At 37.9% G+C, this 24,269-nt stretch overlaps 1 protein-coding gene across 1 annotated transcript; it reads right to left on the reverse strand.

Annotated features, from left to right (window-relative positions):
* Positions 1–10,877: 10,877 nt before the first annotated feature.
* On the reverse strand, positions 10,878–22,589 carry MMP27 (matrix metallopeptidase 27). The gene is made up of 10 exons (XM_037838835.1): positions 22,488–22,589; positions 21,423–21,661; positions 20,153–20,301; positions 19,933–20,061; positions 15,775–15,936; positions 15,472–15,589; positions 14,108–14,238; positions 13,153–13,312; positions 12,137–12,240; positions 10,878–11,119 (listed from the first exon to the last, which is right to left on the reverse strand). The coding sequence occupies exons 1-10, from the start codon at positions 22,587–22,589 to the stop codon at positions 10,878–10,880; spliced, it is 1,536 nt and encodes a 511-aa protein (XP_037694763.1).
* Positions 22,590–24,269: the final 1,680 nt, after the last annotated feature.

Below are 24,269 nucleotides of genomic sequence, written 5' to 3' on the forward strand. Positions count from 1 at the left end.
AAGCAGTATGTAAATGTAAAGTTGGCACCTTTCACAGGTGTCACCTAGCTCCTGAAGGAAACAGGAAAACAGGAAATAACTAAATTGATTAACTCCCTTTGTCTCTAATGGGTTTAGCCAATTAGAGAATCTCTGGGAGATTGCCCCAAACCTCCCAGATACAGACAAGCCTTTGGTCTATCCTTCTTGTTGCATGTTAATTAAATGATTATTTCTCTTTGTCTCTGAACCTGGGTATAAAACCCAATTGAAGAAACACTTCGGGGAGGCAGATTTGGGAAAGCTTCCCCTGCCTTCCGAGGGCGTAATGAACCATCTTTTCCTCTTCAGCCGGTGTGACTTCTATTGGCCACACTGAGCGACGAACCCAGATTTGGGAAGTTCCCCTTCTACATTAGGATTGCTTAACAATAGAATGTACTACTTTCTTTCTTTTTCCTTTACACACATTGAGAAAATAAACCACAGCAATCATGAAACCAGAACTTTGGTGAAACATGTTGCAGAAGAACCAGGAAACATTGTAATGGATCCTGCTTGGTGCTGCTGCAAGTTTGGGGGTTACTATGAGGATCAGGTTTTATCAGTAAACAGATAAAGGTGTAGAATGGATTTCTGTTCTCTTTTTTCGCATGGTGGTGGTTAGTAAAAGATATAATAGAGCCTTAGGACCGTAATATTCTTTGAGAAGAAAAATATAAATATGTGAGATAGGATTTGGACCCTAACATTTGTTATGTGTCTTTGGGCAAGTAAAGCCTGCTTCTTTATTTGTAAAATGGCAAAACAAAACAAAACAAAACAAAACAAAACAACAAAAACAACTCATTCTTGAAGGATTGTTACGAGGATAAATGAAATAAAGTAACTAGCATATTGTAGGTGTTCAGAAAATGGTCACTATTACGGTTATTTAAAGAGTCCTTGAAGAACTAGCTTGGAGATAAACTGTTTTTAACAGTGAAGATAAGATAAAAATGTGGGAACTCATTATCTTCCACTTGAGTGTCTGTTACATACAAGGTAGACATTCCATCTAACAATGTGCCATTCTTGCCACCCAGAGTTAAATCTGGAAAGCGGAGTGTTTTCTTCATTTGAATGGTCAAGTGGTTTTTATCCTGTTCTTAGAAATGTTGCCTCTAATTTTAAAATTTGGGGCTAATTCATTTCGGTGTTTCTTTTCTCATGGAAAAATAAAAAGATGTCAATAATGTTTATAATTCTTATTAAAATAAAGTCCCACCAGCCTGCATGGACAGGAACTTAGCGTCCCAGTGCATTTAGCAGCAGAGGCAGAGTTCTACATCAAAGGCAATAGGTCTCTCTTCAAAATGATATTATTAAAGTTCCTTTGTTTTATACATTTTTCTACATTAATGAAAAATATATGATCTTTTCCCCCCTTGTTCATGATCTTTTATTACTTATAGTGTTAGTAATATTTTTTAATAGTTACTGAATAAAACAATGGCTTACATTGTTGACACAGATGATTTCCTGTGATTTTAAAGTTTTTTTGTATATTTTGTATATCATATATATTTTTGTACATATGTGGTAACATGTATACAACATAACATTTCCCATTTTAACCTTTAAGTATACAATTCAGTGGCATTAATTATACTCACAATGTTGCTCTCCCTTTGCCACCATCAATTACCAAAACTTCCATCACTCTGCACAGAAACTCTGCACCCATTAAGCATTTAATCTCCATTTCCCCCACTCTTGTAACCTATAAGATACTTTGTCTGTATGAATTTGCATATGCTAGTTTTTTCATATACATGAAATTGTACACTATCTGTCCTATTGTGCCTGGCTTATTTCACTTAGCATGCTGTCTTCAAGGTTCATCCACATTGTAGCATGTATCAGAACTTCATCCCTTTTTATGGGTGAGTCATAATCCATCGTATGCCTATGCCACATTTTGTTTGTCTATTCATCTGCTGATGCATGTGTAATTTAGAGAGTTCTACTTTGCTCTTTGAGAAGTTAGGAGCTAGTGCCCTCCTAACCCACACCCCCCCCCCCCCATCCTGCAGGATACGTTCATGTTCTGGGTTGGAGAATACGTAAGAGGGGCTAAGAGTCCTGATACATCATGTAGTGTGTAGTAGTGAGCTAAACAGCACACAGCATGGAGAATGAACAACTAACAGGAAGATGGTGCCCACATGCATAAATGGAATTGCTGTGGTATTCAAATAAAATGGATAATAAAGTTTATCTTTAATGTGTTAAATAATGACTTGTAATTATTGTGCCAAGGGGTAATTTGACATAAATGATAGAACAGTTCTCATATTTCTTTTTATTGCTTCTCTGGTTCTCCATGATAACCTGGGAAATGAGACTCTGATTTCTAAAACAGATGACTTTCTTGTTCCCTTTTCTTGTTCTTTGGTTCTTTATCCTCCAGGTCAAAGGTTTCTTGCCTGAAACTGATGTATGATCACTTCAGCATCTTTTTCTACAACCTGAGGACAATGTTTGAACAGCTGCTCTTTGTTTCTTGCTCTTGACCTCAGTTGGGCTTTTCAAGATGCCAGGATTTTTGAGGCAGTGAAAACTTCTGGCCAGGAAACTGTATACTACTTGGTTTGGCAGGTGACAACATATGGCATGGGAAGATGACACAGTGGAGGAGAGAGTTCTGAATTTCCTGAAACTGGAAGTCTTTTTGGAACCACCAGAGGGTAGAAATGGGACAGGCTGGGGCAGATAGTGAGATGAGAGAAAAGGGAGATCTTACCAAGCGGAAAAAGAGGCTAAAAGGGGAGGTAGCAAAGACCAGCTTCTCAAATTTTAGGCGCCCATTGTTGGCCATCTTTATCTGCTCACAAAGAGTAGAAGCTATGAGCAAAGCCCTTTTATGTTTGCACTTGGGACATCTGTGTGCTTTCCCAATGAATAACACCCTTGTGAATTCTGGAGAAATTGATAAATAAAAAGAACAGTAACTATTGAAGTTAATATATCACTTTTATTACTGATAAGAGGTCAGGTTGGAGGATATGGCTTTAGGCTTTTAACCAGGTGGGCCTACCTGAAGGAACTTAGAATTAGCATATTTATCCACCCAGTGATTTGCAGTCTTTGTTAGGCAGATCTCCTCTTCATCACAGGGGAGGGAAAAAAGGCTGAGCTGAGCTGAGCAGTGACTTTTTCTAGATTTACAACCCAACAAGCCCCAGGAGAAGGGAGAGATCAGGAGCAATGTACTGAAAAAAAAAATCTCTGCTTACGGAAACCAAGAGTGGGGAAAAGGGATTCCTCTTTAACAGAACACTAAGTAATGAAAGAGTCAGGTGAAAAAGAAAATATTGATTCTTTAGGGAAAGTTTTTGTTTTTGTTTTTGTTTGTTTTAAATTGAGATATAATTCACATACATAAAAGTCACCCTTTTAAAGTGTTCAATTCAGTGGCTTTTAGTATATTCACAAAGCTGTGCAACCATCACCACGATCTACTTCCATGATATTTTCATCACCCTGAAAAGAAACTCCATACCCATTAGCATTCGCTCCCCATTACCCCCCCGTCCCCAGCTTCTGACAACACTATAATCTACTTTCTGGCTCTACAGATTTGCTTATTCTGGACATTTTGTGCCTGGCTTCTTTCACTTGGCATGTTTTTGAGGTTCATTTATGTTGTAGCATGCAATTGGTACTTCATTCATTTTTAAGGCTGAAAAATTATTCCAGTGTATGTATGTATGTATCACATTTTGTTTATCCATTCATCATTTTGTGGACATTCAGTTAGCTACTATGACTAATATTGCTATGAAGATTCTATATACAAATTTTTGTGTGAATTTATGTTTTCCATTATCTTGTGTATATACCTAGGAGTGGAATTGCTGTTATCATATGGTAACTCTATGTTTAACTTTTTGAGGAACCGCTAAGTTGCTTTTCAAAGCTGCTGCACCATTTTACATTTCCCACAAGCACTTTGTGAGAGTTCCAATTTGTCCACATTCAACAGCTGGGACATGTCTTTGAAATGAAACTTAGTTATGATTGTAAAAATATGGGTTATTTGTTTACAAATACCTTAGCAAGTCATCTGCTGGGCACAGATGTGGTGTGTATTGTGTGTTGTGTATGTTCAATGAAGGCATTGCACACAAAGCAATGAAAGCAAAGGATTCCCAACCATGCTTCTGTGTTTTAATTTGAGGTCATTTTTTCTCAATTAATCGTATTAATCAAAGTAACATAACTGGAATGGAATTCAAAGAGGATTTGTAAAGAATTTCAAATAGATGATATTTCATTCCTTTATTCATTTGGTAAATTTTAGTGAAGTGTCCAACAATACAGAGCCTGGGCAGGCCCTGCCTCCAGAATCTAAGGGAGAAACTCCTGCTGAGACCCAGTAGTTCCAACTTCTCTTCACCACGCCAACCTCCAAACATTGGCGTGCCCAAGGATCAGGTCTCAATTTCTTCTCTTCTCTCTTTATGTTACCATTTAGGTGGCCTAATCCAGTTGTTTTTTTTTTTCTAGATAGTGACAACTCCCAAATTTATATCTCTAGGCTTGCCTTTGTCTCTTCTTTGAACTCCAGACCTGTATATCCAACTGCCTGTGGAGCATCTTGATTTTCTTCTCAGACTGTTCCTCTCCCAGACTTGACCACCTCAGTGAATGGACATTCCATTCTTCTGGTTGTTCAGAACGAAAGTTGGATTATCCATGACTCCTCACTTTATTTCACACCACACGCCAATTCATTAGCAAATCCTGTCATCTTGACCTTCAAAATTGACCCACAGTCTGACAATTTATCACTGCTACCACCATCATCTACTGGCTGGATTGTTGCAATAACCTCCTAACAGATCCTCTTGTTTCTAGCCTTATGCTCCTATGGTTTGTTGTCCTCAGAGCAGCCACAGTGATTCTTTTAAAATACAAGTCAAATAATGTCATTCTCTGCTTATGACTTTCTAGAATCCAAAGTCTATACAGTGGCTATAAGGCCATACGTGATCTGGCTCCCTGACACATCTCTGACTTCATCAACTTCTCCCTCACTCTTCTGCCCTAATTTCTCTCCAGCCATAGAAACTGCTTTACCATTCTTCAACTGAGCCCAACATGTTCCTACCTCAGGGCCTTTGCACTTACCGTCCTCTCCTTGGAGCACTCCCCCTCCATCCCCATATGTCTTGCTTGCTGACTTACCTCAGATTTAGGTCTCAGGTCTTCAACTCTATGTAAATTCATACCCAGATCACCCCACATTTGTCACTTTCTATCCCCTTACTCAATCTATTAGTCAAGTGTCAACCAGGAAATCAGAAATCACTCTGAGCATTTGAAATAGAGAATTTAATACAGGAAATTCATTATACAAGTGATTGAAGAAGCTGAGTAGCCAGAGGTCAGGGAGGCATTTCAGAGGTTAGAAACAGTAGCAAACCACTAGCCCCCTCACCCTTTCCCTAGGAAGGAAGGAAAAAGGGACCCATAACAGCTGACAGACACTGAAACCGCAGTGGTTGTGGCAAGAGCGCAAACGCTGAAGAGACACAGTCACTGCTACAGGTGCTGCTGAGGCAGAGGGAGAGAGAGAGAGATCCTGACTTCTTTTCCTCCTGCCTGCCTGTCTCTCCAGTGCCCCCACTGGGCGATCCCACCTAGCTGCTGGCTGACTGGGCTGCCTGGGTACTCAGCCCATGGGGGTTATTCTGAGCAGACCACTGGAGAATGAGGCATGAACCCGAAGACAGACAAGCCCAGCATTGGCACAGCCTGCTCTGTTTTTCCTCAGAGCATCCCTCATCCTTGACAAATTTCTACTTTGTAGTTTATTTGTTACTTCTCTTCCCTGACTAGAATGCAAGCTCCATAAAGACAGAGGCTTTGCTGTTTTGTTCATTGCCATAGCCACAAGTCCTGGAATGTCTCCTAGCATGTAGTAGGTGCTCATTAAATATTTGTTGGATAAAGGAATATGCCTTAATGGGCAATGTGTCTGACTTGTGTATAGGTTTTGAAAAAATATCTATTAACTGAATGAGGCTGAAGAACAATTTTAATACCAAGGTAAATGTTATGTGAAAAACAATAGGGGGCCATATTAGCAGGAACCTCTCTCAAAAGAGTTTATAACACATAAAGCCTCCTGAGAAGATTGCTTCCATTTGCAGAAATGTATAATTTTTTATACATGTTCATATGTGATTCCATTTGAAACTCCAGGATCACATTTTCTGAGGCCTTTCAGACACAGACATTTCCATTTCATCTTCATGATCTTGTTCAGGTGAAATGCTCTCCATTTAATTCTTTTTGCTTCTGAATTCTTAAACTCTGAAATCAATTTGCCAAAAAATAAAAAAATAAAAAAAAATAAAAAGCTTGAAAATAAATGTTAGTACTTAAATGTTAGTACTTTTTAGTGCTAATAAAATTGAACACTATAATTCAGAAAAGATGGACAAAAAGACATTAAATTGTTAACTCTCAAGAATAAAACCAAATCTGGCACCCTTTCAGTTAAATAATAAATAGTATAAGAAATTATAAATAGGTGGTCATATGGAAACATTTCTCTGTTGTGCAAACATTCCATATTAAGAAAGTTAATTAATTAAAGTTAATTAAACTAACTTTAATTAAAGTTAATTAAATTAATTAAGGAATTAATTTAAATTGTTGACTACCTTGTTCATATCTCCTCTAGATAACAAATTCTAATTGATTCATATCAGTAACAGATTTTTATTTTCCTGTGGCTTTGGATAGATTTTTGGGTAGTAAGTGGATATAGAATTAAAGTTTATGATTTTGTTTAAGTTTAAATAAATTGAAGATATTTTTTAGCTACTGATCTTTCTTTTTAAGGTTCTCTATACGTGATGACAAACAAGGGACTGAATTTCAAGATAATAATATGGTATGCGTCTAAAATAACTTCAAGGCAAAAAATCAGTTTGTTTTTGTCTGTGAGACAAATGATTCATTCAGGTGAGTGTCTTAAGAAAGTCCACAGTGAGCAACAGAAGAATAATGATGAGTTTCTCACTTTTTCCTTAGGCAAGGAGAAATTCAAATGCATCCTCTCTGTGTGAATTCATTTCTGTTCCACCTCAGCTGATCAAATTTCCGAAATGACTGACTAGTGTCAACATAGTCTGTTCATGCTTGTTTTAAAAGACGTTGCTTTCTTTTAAGACTTGGTCATAAGCCTCTGAGAAAACCATAGGGACAAAGGAAGTGTCTGTTATTCTTGTTGTTCCAGTTAATTTATTCCCAGTTAGTGTGTGGTACGACAGGGAAAGAACTGACTCATATTTGATTCCAATTTTGAGAAACTTTGAATTCACCTGCCAGTTTTTCCAGCTGTTTGTAGTTTTGAATAAGTGTCTTAATGTAACTAATTATAAGTAATTACAAGTAATGGCTTATGCTTATAGAACACTTACTATATGTGAAGTACTGATTCTAAGCGCTTTTCGTGACTAGTTGTCCCAGCTCTGAACAGTGCTATGAGCTGGGCACTCACTGTCTTCATTTCACAAATGGGGAAACTGAGACACAGAGAGGTGAGTAACTCTCTCAAGGTTCCATGCTAATAAGTAGAGGAACTGAACAACAGTCCAGAGCCCACACACTTACCTACCGTCTGAGCTATCAAATGGGAATTAGAAGGTCTTCTTTATGAAACAAGTTGAAAAGTGCTTTTTGGTGCTCTTTATCTAGGAGAAAAAAATACCCTGATAAGCTGCTTTTCCAAGGAAGGGGACATCCTGACCAGATGTTTAAAAGGAACAATAAAACCAAGATATAGCTTAACTGCTCTACATTTTTGAAAAATTGGGTTTTTAAATAAAAAGGAACTTGGGTCACTTATAGAGGGAAGAGAAGAGAGGAGGTCAGACAGATAAGCAGGAGGCCAGCAGGTGTTTTTGGATGAGGGTTGCCTAAAGAACTTTAAAAATAAGAATGCCTCACATTCAATTTCAGTCCCTCACCACCCACCCCCCACCCCCAATTGCTTTGTGGAGGATTTTGGAATCCTTGTAAGATTTTGGAAGCCAAGTTTATTTAAATTTCAAAGTATGCATGAAATCACCCAACTTTGGGGTTAGACTAATAAACCTTTAATATCACTTTAATATTCAACATATAGCCTTGGAAAACTGCATTTCTAGATATTCTGCTGGGTCAATATAGGATTATTTTCATAGTTGTATCTTGTCCACTCCTATGATTCCCGCCACCCCCCAATCAGGGACATAAACAAATCTGAGTGTAATTTCAAATGTTCTCTAAATTATAGTGTCACAGGTATTCATGCACTGAACTGAGAAGACATGGAAGGATACAAAACAATTTAGCCAACATTTGAAAATCTACTGCATGCTAAATAGCAATCCCTACTTCTTTTTTTAATCAGCTTTATTGAAGTATAATCAACATATAATAAAACTCACTAATTTTATGTATACAGCTTATAAATATATATATATTAATGTCACCACCACCACAACTACAATCATAATATAAAACATTTTCATATCTCATAAATTTTGTTGACAATTCTTTGTAGTCAATCTCCTTTCTCTACTCCTGGCCCAGCAACCAGTGATGTGCTTTCTGTCACTGTAGTTTTGCCTTTCCTAATTTTTCATATAAACAGAATTATGTGATAGTAGTCTTTTGTGTCTGTCTTCTTTCACTTACCATAATGCTTTTGAAATTTATTCATAATATCACATGCATCAGTCATGTATTCCTTTTTATTTGCTGAGCAATTTTCCACTGTATGGTTGTACCACAATTTGTTCATCCGTTTACTAATTAATAAATATTAGGGGTTTTTTCCAAGGTTTTAGCTAACATAAATAAAACTACCATGAGCATTTATAGACAAATATTTATGTGGCATGTTTTCATAATATTCAAGAGTGGGATTGTTGGATCACATGATAAGCATATGTTTAACTTTATAAGAAATTGCCAACCCATTTTCCAAAGGGGCTGCACAGATTTTCATTCTCACCAGCACTGTAAGAGAGTTCATTAGTCTATGTTCTAGTCAATACTTGGTGTTTTCAGTCTTTTTTATTTTAACCAGTCTAGTGGGTATGTAGTGATATCTCATTGTGGTTTTAATTTGCATTTTTCTAATGACTAATAAGATTGAGCATCTTTTCATGTACTTATTTGCCACTCATATAGCAAATACTTTGGCGATTCAAAAAATTAAGCTGTTTGTCTTCTTATTTTTGAATTACAGCAATTCTTTATATATTTTGGATATAAGTTCTTTATCAGATTTCTGTTTGAAAATATTTTCTCCAACTGTGTGGCTTGACTTTCCATTCTTTCAATATTGTCTTTTGAAGAAAAAAAAATTTACATTATGATGAAGTTTAATTCATCAGTTTTTTTTCTTTTATATTTCTTGATTTTTATGTCCACCTATGAAATCACTGTCTAGTCCAAGGTCAGAAAATTTTCTTATATTTTCTTCTAAAAGTTTCATATTGTTAGCTTTTATATTTAGAGGTCTATGGCCCACACTGAGTACATTTTTGTGAACAGTGTGAGGTAAAAACTGAGGTTTTTTTTTTTTTTAAATGCATGTGGATATTCAATTGTTTCAGCACTATTTTTTTTTTTTTGCAATCAGTAACCTATTATTTACTGCATGCTAGACACTAAGATTTACTTCTTAAAACTTACCTTCTATTTCAAAACATGCAATACTTTTATGTACTCTTTATTTCTAGGAACCTAGAAACACTGAAATCAAGGGAAAATGTGGGTGGAGGGTCTGGCTATTGACATCTGTTCAATCTGTCACTTCATGGGCACCAAGTTGAACCGCCAGTCTCGCGTCTTCTGGGTCAAAGGATTCATTAAGAGCTTTGCTAAGCATTTAGCTTTGAATATGTAAAGGTAAAACCTAAATATAAGAATTCGGCAACTCAACAAACACATGGTGGAATAAAGAGAACAGGAAATTTCCACCCATAGGCTTAGGTTCAGGTGATGCCCATAAATATCTTGAACATAGAAAATCCCTGTTTTTCTTGCGTAAGAAAAGTGTGTACAAAATTGAATTTTAACTCTAAGATGATTAAATGTATGGGCCTATGTTTAGGGGATTAGTGAGGAACTCTTCTCTCCTACTACTGATATTTCTTTAATTGTCTAAGACTACCCCTAGTGTAGCACTCTCTGCATCTATCCAGGCTCTCACCCCTCCCTTGGGTGACTGGTGGGTTTGGAGCTCCATCCTCCCATCTTTCTCTTTGGGCTCCTGGCAGCCTATAGGAAGCTCACATTCTTCTTAGATAATTCTTGGGAAGGCCCAGTGCTTTCCAGTTCTTGCCATGACTGTCGATAAGTCTGATTTGTTCTGGAGTTTGATATTAGGAAATCTGCTTGTCCACAAATACATTCTCCAATATAAGCATTATCAGTAATAAAAGTGATATTTTTCTCTTCCAACTGCTTTATTATTTTATGTTATTTCTCAGTAGGTTCAAAACATGGGTAGGGACAAGGGATGTGGTTTTTTGGGCTTCTCAGACTCCAAAGGTCCAGACAAAATGAAATGTAAAGGTTGGTTTAATAAATGTCTTCAGTATTTAGTTACTGTAAAGCATACGTCTTCTCTGAGACACCAAAGGCATGAGATAAGCTTAAAGTACAATGAGAGATTTTGTTGAGACATGGTAACTTCTAGCTAAAAGAACCGGGTTGCTCAAAATGACTGTAGAATCGTTATCAAACAGATACTTAGAACTAGGACTGGAAACTTGATATTAGAGAATGTTTCCATTCTACTTAAAGTCAGAACTCTTGACATTTATTTCAAGTATATCAATTTATTAATAACTGTAGATTTTTTTCAGCAGATGAACAATAGTGAAAACAAGTAAGTTTAGACTCTCATGATAAAACACCTCCACTGCTGCTGAATGTACTCCTTCCTCATTGATATCGAAACCAAATGATGGGTTTAATGGCTCTTTACATTGAAGCCAACTATTGGTTTTCATCATTCGGGTAATGTTCTTTGTCTTAGGGTCATATTCAAATTGCTTTGATCCACGGAAGAAATAGAAGAATCCTAGAGAGAGAGAAACATCATTAGTTTTCTTGCACAACTATATAATGGTTCCACACTATTTTATTTTATGAAGATAGAATAAAATAATTCAACATTATGGAGAGCAAAGGAAGTTCTGGAATTATGTAGATTTATTTCATTTTACTGCTGAAACATGGACAATCCTATTATTTTTATTTCCTCGAGGAGAAAGCCAAGGTGTGAAGCATGAGTTGCAAGGGACTTACTACCTTTCTAGCCAGTTTATACCAGAGGTTCTGGTCACCGGCCTATGCCAGAGGTTCTCAAACTTGGGTCCATCAAAGTGTCTCGTGAAGGGGAGGAGAAAGTTCTGTGGGAGTGGCTGTGGGTCCTACACTTCCATTTGGGGGGTATCTTGGATCAATGATGAGCTGTTATGCTTTTTACCCATTTTACACTTTGAGATTCTGGGTTAGATATCATTGGAAAAAAGACTGTGTCACTCAAAATTATTTTTAAATTTTTGATTACCATATGATCTAGGCTAATGTCTGTGAAGATATAATAGCTGAATTGTGTGCATTAGGATTATCTGAAGTTCTTTTAAAACTGTAGGTTCTTGGGTCTCACAATCCTACTGCTCAGAAACTCTGAGTCTAGGGTTGAAAAATTTGTACTTTTCACACACAAACCCCAAGCTATGCATATTAAACTATGTATATTAAAGTTTGCAAATCATTTTTCAGTTCATGTTTTTAGTCACTTTTCACATTTAAAACTCTTCAAGGGTTTGTTTGGAGGGATATCTTGGATCAATGTTGAGTAAAACTATTTTTGGTACTTTTTACATAGATTTGAAGAAGTATAATTTAGGGGATAGAATTCAGGACTTACTGATTCAGTTTGTGATAATACCTGCTGGGTCAAAATCTATTACATGTACTTAAGAGTAGTAAAATTACATTAAAATTAAAACTTTTAAGCTTTTGCACTGTTTTTTTTTCACAGTCAACAAAGTCTTCAAAGTGTCCTCATAGTTTTGGCACTGAGGCTTACCTTTATGCTGGAAAGCAGCATCAACTCGGAGACCAATTCCTGGGAAGTGTTTTACCACTCTCTTTGGGTACCCTTTGTCCATGGTTTGGGTCATTTCATCATACCTGCGTAAGCGGATTTGAATGGTTTCCAGAGTGTCTTTTTTTTTGAGGAGCTTAATTTTTTAATGCCCAACTTGTAGTCAGGCAAGGTTGTGGGGAATAAGTAGGCCTTGTAGAGGAAAAGTAATTTTATCAGTAAGAAAAATGTGGCAAAGATTATGTTTGGCTGAATCATTTACAGTGTCTTGAAAACAAGAAATAGTCAGGGAAAAGGCCACATCATTTGTTAGATGGGTGCTGTATGTACCCCAGAAAATCGTGTTCTTAAAGCTCATCCCTCCCATGGATGTAAACCTATTGTAAGTAGGATCTTCAGTTAAGGTGTGGTCCAGGGTGGGTCGGAAGGAAGAAGCTGAAAGCAAGGAGACCCAGAAGAGAAGGGAGAGGCCAGTAAAGGTCTCCGTGGGTCTTGCCACATGACAGCGGAGTCCAGCATCGCAGGCAGCTGGCCTTTGGGAGAAAGCATCACCTGATGATGCCTTGATTTGGGCATTTTTCTCAGCTTAAAAACTGTAAGCTTGTAAGGCAATAAACTCCCACTGCTAAAGCCAACACATTTCATGGTATCTGCTATGTGCAACTTAGCAGACTAAAACAGTGCTCTTCTGAGGAATTGTTAAATCAAAATAAGGGCTTATCTTTGAACTTACATGGATTTTGTCTGGAAGTGTGTAATGTCATTAGCAATTTGTTTGGCACCACCAATTTTTAAATTTTATCTTATCTTTATGTTGTAAGTTGAAGAAAGATCTTCAGACTCATGGAAACAAATTTTGGTTTGGTAAATGTCATCCACCAGAGATTGCCTTCAACATAATTCTCAGACCATAGATTAGTTTTATTTTTCCCCATGTCAGTGTGATGCTATGTGGGCATTTTTTCTCCAGGATAAAACCAGGTTCTTGTTAAACTTACCTCCAGCACCAAATACCCACAAAGAAGTAGGTTTTTCTTGTATTTTGGTCATAGACAGCTGCATCAATTTTCTTTACCTGCCTTGGAAAACCAAGGGTGTGAATGGATTTGGGAAAATCTGATAAAACAGCATATCCTCTGATCATCCAAAAGTTGTCATCTAGGAAGACAGAAAGTAATTATCTTCTGATCTATTTCTAGTGGGAGAAATAGATGCTTTAAGAAGTTTAATAATAACTTCAGCTTCCATGCTTGGAGATTTAGTAATCCTATGTCTCCATTTATTCTTGCTTATCATTAATATTATACATATATACCTATAATCAATAATGTGCATAATTTACCAATTGGTTTAACCATATTGATTGCTCTTACTTGGTATATCTGTCAAAACAGTCAAGTATGTTTGGATTATTCTCCTGAACTTCAGCCCCCAAGTGCTCTCAAAGGCAAGTAATCTGATGAAAGCCGTGTAAAAAATTGGGTTGCTAGATTAAATACAGCATGCCTAATTAAATTTGAGTTTCAGATAAACAACAAATAATTTTTGGTATAGGTATATACCAAATATTGCGTGGGACATACTTTAACTAAAAAAAAATTGTTGTTAATATGAAGTTCAAATTTAATTGGATGTTCTGTACTTTTATTTGCTAAACCTGACAGCCCTAGCAAAAAGGGAACAGAAAAGAGAGACAGAGTACCTTTATTTGGCAGAAAGAAGACTATTTTTTTTTTAACCACATAGGTTTCATTTAGCCCTGTGCAGTTGGGATGGATTTGCCTTCACAGGCATGGAGAGTCCCTTGATAGTTTTTCTTTACAACAAGAGCCTAAGGTCAGGGCAGAAGCCCCATCAGTTTGGTTCACACATGAAGATTATATTCCTTCCACTAAAATACCCACTATCCAGTTTAGGCATCTGAAGGAAAGAAGAATCGATGGACAAAGTTACCTTTAAAAAACAGAATCTTATCTTTGGGGTTCTCATACGCAGCTTGAATATCGGCTGGCAGAGATGGCCAGAATGAAGCAATTAATCCAAATTCGACATTGGTGATATCGTAAAGGATCCTCCATAGGTGCCTGTGTTAAAAAGAAAATACTTAACACATACAGTTTATACGTCTACCTATGTTGATGAAAGCATTACAGTCTTAGGCTTGCCTTTGATCTAATTGGTTGGTGTTTTCCTCAAATAATTTCAGCACTAACACAATTTTCCCCAGCAAATTTGGGTGGTTGTGAGTTCAGTTCTACCCCTTAGACTACCAAGGTCAGGAGATGCCTTTGTTCCCACTCTCTTGAGTACTTAGATTAGCAAATGATGCATGGACAGCTTGTAAATAGTTCTGAGTGCTTAATGGCTTTATTTTTGCCAAAGCAGCAAAGCAGTGGTACTCTAAGAGGAACTTTTGGATGCTGACCTTTACTGGCATGAAGAATTGATAGCATTGGATGCCAAAATATTCCCTTAGAACTTCCCTTCTGGCTATAAAATTCTGAGTCTATGAACAGGACATGAAATGTCTTTATATTCCATTTCCCTCCCCATTCAGGCAACCTGTATCTGATAAACCTAATAAGTGGTCTCTCAGCCTCTGCTGTTCCTGCTGTTAGGAACACAAGGGTGAGAGCACGTAACTACAATGATGGGTAGGAGTCCAATTTCAAATATTCTTTCCTTTTTCCCTATATACCTGCCAGATGGTGTATGTCCTGATAATTTGTTCTGAAAATATAGTCATGGTATAAATAACTCACTATGCTGAAATTTAGATCCAATAAATTATACATAGTGAGAGAAAGTAATTCTTGCTATCACTAACATTTTATTGATGCCACATTAAGGAATGGTCAGTGGTATGCTGATAAAGATTTAACAACTGGCTCTCCAGGTGAGAAAAGGAAATGACTTTTACCATTTGCCAATTTCCAGGGTGTAAATACTCCTGCCATTTCTAGTTTTAAGCTACCAATGTGATGCTTGCAAAATTCTTGAAAATTTAACAGTCGGTGCTTGAGCTGACATGAGTGGCTCCAGAACACCACTGGCATGGTGAATTATTTTGGCTAAGAAGTCACTGAAAGTAGACTCTACTTCACCTTCTTATACAATGGCAATTTTAAAATTGCTTAAAAAATATTTAAAACACAAATTATCAAACAAGTAAATGGTAAAACATTCAAACACTATGGGAAGTTATAAAATGAAAAAGTAAAAGACACACATTTGCACCAGCCCCATGATTCCCCTTTCCTCCCTAAATCCTTTGAAAAGAAAAATCTTCATAGGAAATCAAGAAGTTTAAGGTTTACCTGCCTTTAAAGAACATTACTTCTCTGCGGAAAGTGGTGATAGCATCAAAAGTCAAATCAGGGTCACAGGCTTGGGGCACAGTGGTTCCCTGTGGTTTAGCAGTTGCCTTAGGTAAACCTCCTTTGATGAAAAAAGAAATACCACAGTGAATGAAGAAGGAATGAAGAAATAAGCCTACGGAAGGATCTTACCCAAGTGAATATTTTCTTCATGATAATCTTTCAAGAAGTGATTTTCTCAACTTCCTTTCTGGAAAGCTTCCTGTGGAGTTCATGTATATTCAGATTTGTAATTTTGCTCACCATAGATGGACTGAATTCCACTGATATCGTCCTGAGAAAGTGGGTACTTGCTAGGATCCAGGGAGACATAATTTGGGAACATCAAGGCTGTTTGATCACTGGAGTGAGAAAGCCCCAGTGCGTGACCAAATTCATGAGCAGCTACAAGAAACAAGCTGAATCCTTAACAAAAACAGGGAAATAAAAGCACATGAGTCAATCAAAAGGAGAATGGCTGTATCTGATATTAGAAAGTAAGAGAAAGGAGAAAGGCTATACAGAAGATATTGCTTACAACTTGATACCATTATTTATTTGGGAAATATTCCAACACTTGCAATTGATTTAGTCACATACATAGAGAAATATAACCCAGAGAGAGCAAATGGCTGGAACCGAGTGTCTCAGAAATGGATAGTGTTTTTAAAAATAGAAGCAATCATTTTTTGGTTGTTGGTAGACTGTAGGAACATGGCATTCCATGATTAAGTCCCTGTCTTTTTTTCAGCCTCATATTTTGTTTTCATATTCCATGAACTAGTCATATTAGATCACTTGCAATTTCTCATCTGTGTCATGCTCTTTCTAATTCCCTGCTTGGAATATTGTCTCCTCCACTCCTTCTTTGTCTAGCTATCCTACTTATACCTCAGGACTCCATTATATGGTCACTTCCTTCACAAGCCTTCCCTTATCCTCCTACCTGCTATCCAGGCTGAGCCCAATGCACCTTTCAGGGCTTTCACAGACTGAGTGCTCAATTCTGTCATAGCGTATAAGGAACTGCATTGTCTACTTCTTTCACCACGCCATGCACCCCCTGAGTACAAGGACCGTGTCTTAATCATATTTTATTCCTACTGACTGTTAAAGTGCTTGGCAATAGTGGGATTTAATAATAGTTACTCAATGCCTAGGTGTTTATTTGGATGAAACAATGGTTAGATGCATCCTTTACCCAACCATCGTATGTTGTACTTACTCATATCAGAAGTCCAACCATGCATGTTGGAATTGCTTTTTTATTTGTCCCTCTCTTTAATCCTAAAGACTGTCTATAGATTTGCAATTAAGCCAAAGGAGCCCAAGAAAAAGGCTGTCTTTCACGATGGAGCCATGCATAGTGATTTTTGCACAAAGCACTTCACTTTTAGAGAATGGCAAAGGATTATTTCATGGTCTTTGATGGTTTTCTGCTCTAGCCTCTGCTGCTGCTGCCCCTTGCCTGGCTGGCTGTATCATGGTCTGCGCCTTTGGTTGAGGGACTGGACAAGTTGAAAACATAATTCAACTCAAGTTTTCTAAAGTACAAACTTTTCCCCTGGCTTTCAAGACCCTCTACGATCTGAATCCTATAGACTTTTCTTCCACCACAATTCTCATACTGGAGTTCATCTGTATTATTCTGTCTAAAACACTCTTATATACCCTCCTTATTCCACTTTGCCTTTCTACTTCCTGCTTAGTCCTCAGGTCTCAGCTTTGGCATCACTCTTCTGCTGACCTCTGGGTCTGCGTTGGAATATCTCATGTGTGCTCCTATCACATTGACATGGTTCCCTTTAGCCTGGTACTGATCATATTGGTTTAATTGCTATTTGACTGTGTGCCCTTAAGACTGAAAACCCTTGGAGGGCAGGCTCTGTGTCTTGTATACCAAGTTATATCCCATTTCTAATACAGAGTCTGGTCATGGTGGATGTTCAATAAATAGTTGTCAAATGACCTCATTTACCAAATATTTGTGGAACATCTGTCATGTGCCAGCAGTATTATAGGCCCTCAGAGACTAACAGAAAAATATGACAGCTCTCTGACTTTTTGGAGATGTGACTGAATATATGAATTTATGCATTGTACCTTTGTACCTTCATGAATATTTTTTCCTCTGCCTGGAATGCCTTCTGTCCTAATCATCATCATCATCATCATCATCATCATCATCACCATTAATATTAGTAATCACCAACATAATCATCAATGTCGGGCACTTTCTGAGTCCACTATGGGCAAGTGCTTTGCAAGGTGCTTTCACCTTTATTATAGGTAACTTGTGTCACTCTTCTGCAGAAAGGGTATTATTATTCTTATTTTACAGTTAAAGAAAGAGAGACTAAGAAAATGATCTTGAACAGGGTCCCTCAGCTAGTAAATAGGAAGCCTCAAAAGGAACCAAAGCCTACCAGACTGCTAACCATTGCTCTTTCCATGTTGTGACACTGCCAGTGTAGTGGTTTGCAAAGCTTGTTTCATTTGTTTAATGGCACATGCACATTCACACATAGGTTTGGTATTGGCCTTGCTCTGAGAGACTCTTGGGAAAACTTCTGTGTGGGTTTAACCCTCTGATGTCACCATATAAGGGATTGCCCTTCCCTTAGGAAGCAGTGGGATTAACAGAAGATAATTGTTTATATTTCTTTAGCAGGTTACACTAAGACATTTGTGGTTCTTCCACAGGAGAAAGCCTTCATTTTGTAACAAGGGAGATAATAGTAATATATATACAGTTGCCAAATCCCAATTGATCAGAGATTACACATACTTGATATTTTATGTTTTTATGAGAGAGCAAGAAGATGTTTTCTCTTTAATGTCAGTGAGGCAAGAGTTATACCACTGGGCATCACCAAGGGTTCAGAATTTCTATCCTGAGGGAATATAATAAGAGGTCAGAAGACAACTCTTTTTGGAATTGTTGCCTGGTTGTCCACACAAAACTTAGTTGAGGGCTGTATTTATCCCCTGTCTTGCACAAGCAAGCCTTGCCAAGTCAGGGCCCAGAACTCTTTGGTTTTTTTAATAATCATCCCCACCCCACACCTCTTGGCAGAGAGCTTGAAGCAGTGTAGATAACAGCAATTACTGCTAGGTGTTGGATTTAATGGGGGATAAAAGGACAGTGAAATCTTTGAACACACTCAATCCCTGGATATGAAAGGAAAGCCTGGCCGGGAAAGGGGGAGCCATTCTGATTTTTGTCAAGTGCTACGATATTTCTTATAACACCTGACAGGGCACATCCATACTATCCTTAGGCCAAGTATAAAGAAATACTGGGACATGTCTTATCAGAAGATGCACAGCAGACATAGTACATTAGACACCTGGGTTGTTTGGATGACAATGCTCTCCTACCTCCTTCATGTCAATGGCAGCAACTGATCCCTGATTTCCCCTGGTACTTGAAGTCCAGCCAGTAGCTGACTTCTGCACCCTCCTTATTCACTAGCACTTGGAAGAACAATTGCATCACATGATACAATTGTGGGTGGCCATGGACCATTTTAAATCTCAGGCTTTCAATCTTGCAGACACTATAAAACTGACCCAAATAAACTACTGGAGTTATCTGGTATGGAATGAACTGTAACCTTGTATGCTACCCATCAGCAGAGCTACAGCCTCTTGCTTTTCTGGGACTCTGGAAGTCAGAGTGTTTGAAGGAATCTAAGTGTCTACAGAGTCTGCTCCTTTGATGCACACATGGTTACTGTAGTAAAGTTTTGCTTTTTTGTTTTAGAAATAATAAAGCATCTGCTGTTTAGGTGCCAGGTAAGCCCATTAAGAGAAATAAAATCAACCCACTTGGTCTGAAGAAATAAGGTTAGGGTCTAATTCCTTGGCAAGAGTTAGAAGAGAAAATTCATGCTTAATAGTTCTCTATGGGATGAACCTACACACTATCCTTCAATTGCTAACTCAAATAACCACCTCCCTAGTGTCTTCTTCCAATCCTTGAGCCACAAATTAATTCTAACATTGTTGCAAAATGCAACATACAGCACATTCCACCTTGTATGGTGGGCATAAGGGCCAAGCCCTTCTACACTACATGAGATCATGAACCGTTCAAGGGCTGGAATTTTTCTAGTACAACTTTGTGGTCCATGCAACACCTTGCATAGTTCCAGGCACCTAATGGACTCTCAGGTATTGCAGCTGTGTAACTGAAAGTGTAACTAAGAGAACAATGCTCTGATCATGAATAGATTAGCAGCCTTATGAGGGCATTGAACTGTGCAAGCATAATTGTCTGGATAGATATTGAACACTTCCATCAATGTCATCTTGGAATATGGAAAATGGTGGGGCAACTGGGAAATTTATGATTGCAAAGCTATTCTTTTCAAAGATTCTTTAAAATAAAATTTTGTCCATAAAGAAAATTGGGCTCACCTACTCCATCCTTGGTCCAGTTTTCATCCTCGTCAAAGTGAGTGTCTCCACCCAGTCCCAGCCCAGGAGGGAAGGCATGGCCGAGGACTCCCAAGGGACCGTCGAAATAGCGAGGGCACCGACCATGGACTAAGATACAATTCAGGGAGGAGAAAATCAGCCTCATCAAACCTCCTGAGATGAAAACAGCCACATTCTCCTCTTCTGTTGAAAATCTTACCTCTGGTCCTGAAGGCAATCATGATGTCTGCAATTCCTTTGGAAATCTTGGTGAATTTTAGTGGGGTCACCTCGCTCCACACTTCTAAAGCTTTTTGAATCACCTCATTCACATCAGCTCGTGGCATATCTGGGGTGTAGTTCATTATTCTTGAAAATTAACAAAAATCTATCCATTGGTGGCTATACATGCATGTATATATACACACACACTACAAAAAAGTCATTTCTAACTTATCAATCATATGCTGCAGTAACTTTTGGTATGGTGGTATTATTCTACCTTTGTATAACACTGTACTATTAAAAGTACTTTTACATATACTGTATAATACAATCCTCTCATCTGCTCTGTGAATCAGGTGGTATTATAACACTAACAAATAACCACAAAGAGGTGAAATGACTTCCCTAAGATCACACTCTAACTAAGGTGTGTATGTGTTTGCTGTGTATATGAACATATCATAAATGCATTTGATAAAGAATTGGGACTTATTTTCTTGAATGGTTTATGGAAATGTTTTATGCATGTATCACATATTCAGAGTCTTATTTGAGTCACGAATGAGTTACTCAGAAAAAAGATTTCCCCTTTGTTTACATTCCCTATCTTGCTAAGCCTATTTTTATCTCAATTCCTAGAACTCAATGAGATGGAGGAAAAACCCTCAGAAACACTTTCTAGGGCCAGGAGAGCACTAGAGTGGTCATCAAGTTAACTTGATAAGGTCAAGATCAGTGCCACATTTCATCCTTTCTCTGCTAATGAGCCGGCCCCCTGTTCCTTGAGATGTGTGAGGGCAAACTCCATATTTTGCTCCAGAGGCCCACTGAGATTTGACAACTCCTAGAGTCAGGGACCTTTCCACTTATCTAAGGCAAACTGCTTGGTCTTCGAGGGTTCCCCTTGAGCACACTCCTTTTGGGCCTTCAAGCTTCTGCAATTAGATGGCAGTGCCTCAATCCCAAGTTTATACGGACGTAGCAGAGGTTAGAGGTGAGAGCCCATCTGCTGGAGCCAGTTGGTGACAGCCGTGCAAGCTTGGCTACAGTAAAGAGCATTTTAATTCAGTTTTCCTGTGCTTAAGGTAGTAGTAACAGTAATACCTATGTCACAGGTTTTTTTGGAGGATGAGATAAATGAAATCTGTGAGTGCCATGCACATAAGATCTTCTCAGTAAAATAAGCTATTATTTTGATTGTTCCTTGGAGATTGTATTCATGCTCCTTTGGATTAGCGGGGAAGTCACATTGGCAGAAGCCTTACCTATATGTGAGGTTGTGTTTTCTCCATCCGGGGAGAGTGTAGCCATACTGACCCACATCGGGCACTCCACACCTAGGTGTCTTCATGATCTCAAGAGTGTCTGAGTCCAGTTTTCCAGTCACTGTCAATCGAAAAAATGCTTGCATTTCCCGAATTTTGCCATCTGTGAGACTCCTGTTCTTACTTTCGACAAGAGGACTCCCTTCTATTCCAAGAGAGTAGAACTGGTCAAGATATGCCTAATGAAAAATACAAAAAAAAAAGAGGCACAGACTACAGGAGAGCAAAACTTCCATCTCAAAATAAAACAAAGTTGCCCAATATCCTTTTTGGCAGTAGGGAGGGGAAAAAAGGAAATAAGGAATGTGGGGAAGGAAAGAGTGAGGGAGAAAAGAAGAAGGGAAGGCAGCAAAGAGGGAAGAAAAGAATCACCTTGCTTTTACAATTTCGAAGAATTGGTTGAGGTCTGTGTGACCAGAATTAGCCAAATCACAGAGTCCACAAAGCTCCAAACTTCCATGGAAGAGAATCAAACTACTTCTACATGTTAAATGATAATACAGCTTAACATTTTTTTTGCTGTTGCTTTCATTTTGGTGTTTCCTTGAAACAAATTCTAGATTAGCCATTTTGCAAATTTAATCGATTTAGTCAAATATGGAAAATTAACCAGGCTGATTTTTAGAGGGAATCTCCAAAGCAGTGTATTTTTTCAGACATTTATGGAAACAGGGTCCAAACCACAGATTTGGGTTCTCCTGGTTGGTCTTGAAGTGCTTTTCTAGAGATCTCCATTTCTCCAGGGCTGTCTGTCTGTCTCCTTTCTTCTCTCACTAACTATTCTTTCACTTATGACCACTGCTTAGTTTGTAGCAAATCTGCCCTTTTTCCCCATCAGAACACTCAGTTCCTTGATGTTCTTAGAGCTAGGGAAATGAAAAGCAGCAACTTCTCACAAGAATGTTGAGGATTCTTCTGTGGGAATTTGCTGTCTTTTTATGTTCCGAGGCAATTGAAAAATTACACTTTTTACTAATAGTCTATTAATAACATTTGAGACAGTACCTGAGCCAGTTGCATGTTTTCTTCATTTTCCATCTTTTGGTTTGTAGGAAGGGCAGAAGAAAATGTTTTGAAGAGCAAAAGTAGAAAAAAAAGGCTGTTCATTCCTCTCTCTACAGCTGAAGCCTGATACTGTTTGTGCAGAATTTAGAAAATAATAGTGAGACGTGGCATGAATTGGTTTGTATCATCATTTAATTAAGAACAGGAAAGAACATTTGCCATCAAGTGTGTCATGATGTATTTTTTTTTTTTTTCTGGATTGACTTGATTTTGCAATCCTGGACTGTGATTGTTTAGTAAGCACAGTCATTCACTATTGAATTAAGTGCACTTAATTCACTTAAGTGAGCTTCCAAGTTACTTTTGTCCTTGCAAAGCTGAAGGTTTTTCTATTCATAAATACTTGAGCATTTATAAAATCCTTTTTTTGAATGAAACCACAAAATATCTTGGTAGTGTAGTGTCATGAAAAGAGAATTAATCAGGAATCAGATTACCCTAATTAACTAATTCATCAATTGTTTATTGAGCACCTACAATATGTCTGTCACTGTGGATGCCAGCATGTTTAAGATGCTCTGACCTTGTGGGAGAATCCAGACATGTACAGAGACTAATGGAAGACAAAATGGAGGCAAGTGATAAAATGCATGGTGCAGATTATAAGGACAGAGAAGGGCCGAAAGGTAGAGATCACCAGGGATGGGTGTGACCCAGAAGCTTTGAGCTAGGTCTGGAAGGATTTGCGTAGCACAGAGGAAGGAGGGGGTGTATGAATGGAGGGCAACCTTAGGAAGCAGGTATCACAGCAGAAATGAGTTGTAGGAACCCTGGAGCACCAGGAATAAATGCATGTGTAGCTAGCCACGGGAGCTGGAGATGGAGGGTCTAATGGAGAAGACACTCTGGGAAGATGAAGAGCTCACAGAAGCACTATTACAAAGCATTTTGAAGGCCAACATTAATAAAATGGGCTTCCCAGGAAAGAAGAGAGAGCCCTTTTGATTCATTTTGATTTATCCTTTCCTTCTTTACCTGGGTCAATTTTAGAAGGAGCAGCATTATCAGTTAGAGCAACGTTCTCCCTCCTTTTCCTCCGGTTTTCTTCTACCAGTTGCTAAAATTTCCTCCCCTCTCTTTTCTCAAATGTTAACTCCTCAACTCATAGACCTTTCCATATCTTCCTTGGCTGTATCTTGAATAAAATTCTATAACATAGCTGAAAAGTGCAATATTAACCCTAAATAGATGTATAATTCCTTTGCATTTAAAGCTCATCCTCATTATAAATCCTCCTTTAGAAAAAACATATTATATTTATTGACTTAATGTATGCATATAATTCGACAGTTAATTAGGCACTGGAGAGAGAGGGCTGGAGGGGAGTAGGCAGACCTGGTCAAGATTTGCATTATAATTCTGTTGATAATGTTTTATTTTTCTAAGCTGGGTGTAAGTTCATGCATGCTCATTGTATTATTCTTTTTATATTGTTCTTTACTTGAAAATATTTCAGAATAAATTTTTAAAGCCACAAGTAGTTAAAGAAATAATCAAATAGTGCTATCCTGCTTATAATGAAAAACAGCATTCCATTGCCCCAACCATTAGTCCTGCTCCCCAGAGGTAAATTTTCATGCCTAAAAATGCCCTCTATTCTATCTTCACATTTGATTGATAGTGTGGCTGCATATAGAATTTTAGGCTGGAATAAATTTTCCTTAGAATTTTGAAGGTACTTTTCCAGTGTCTTCTAGGATCTAGTGTTGCTGTTAAGAAGTC

The sequence above is a fragment of the Choloepus didactylus genome, chromosome 6 (genome assembly GCF_015220235.1).
Source record: "Choloepus didactylus isolate mChoDid1 chromosome 6, mChoDid1.pri, whole genome shotgun sequence".
Lineage (NCBI taxonomy): Eukaryota > Metazoa > Chordata > Mammalia > Pilosa > Megalonychidae > Choloepus > Choloepus didactylus.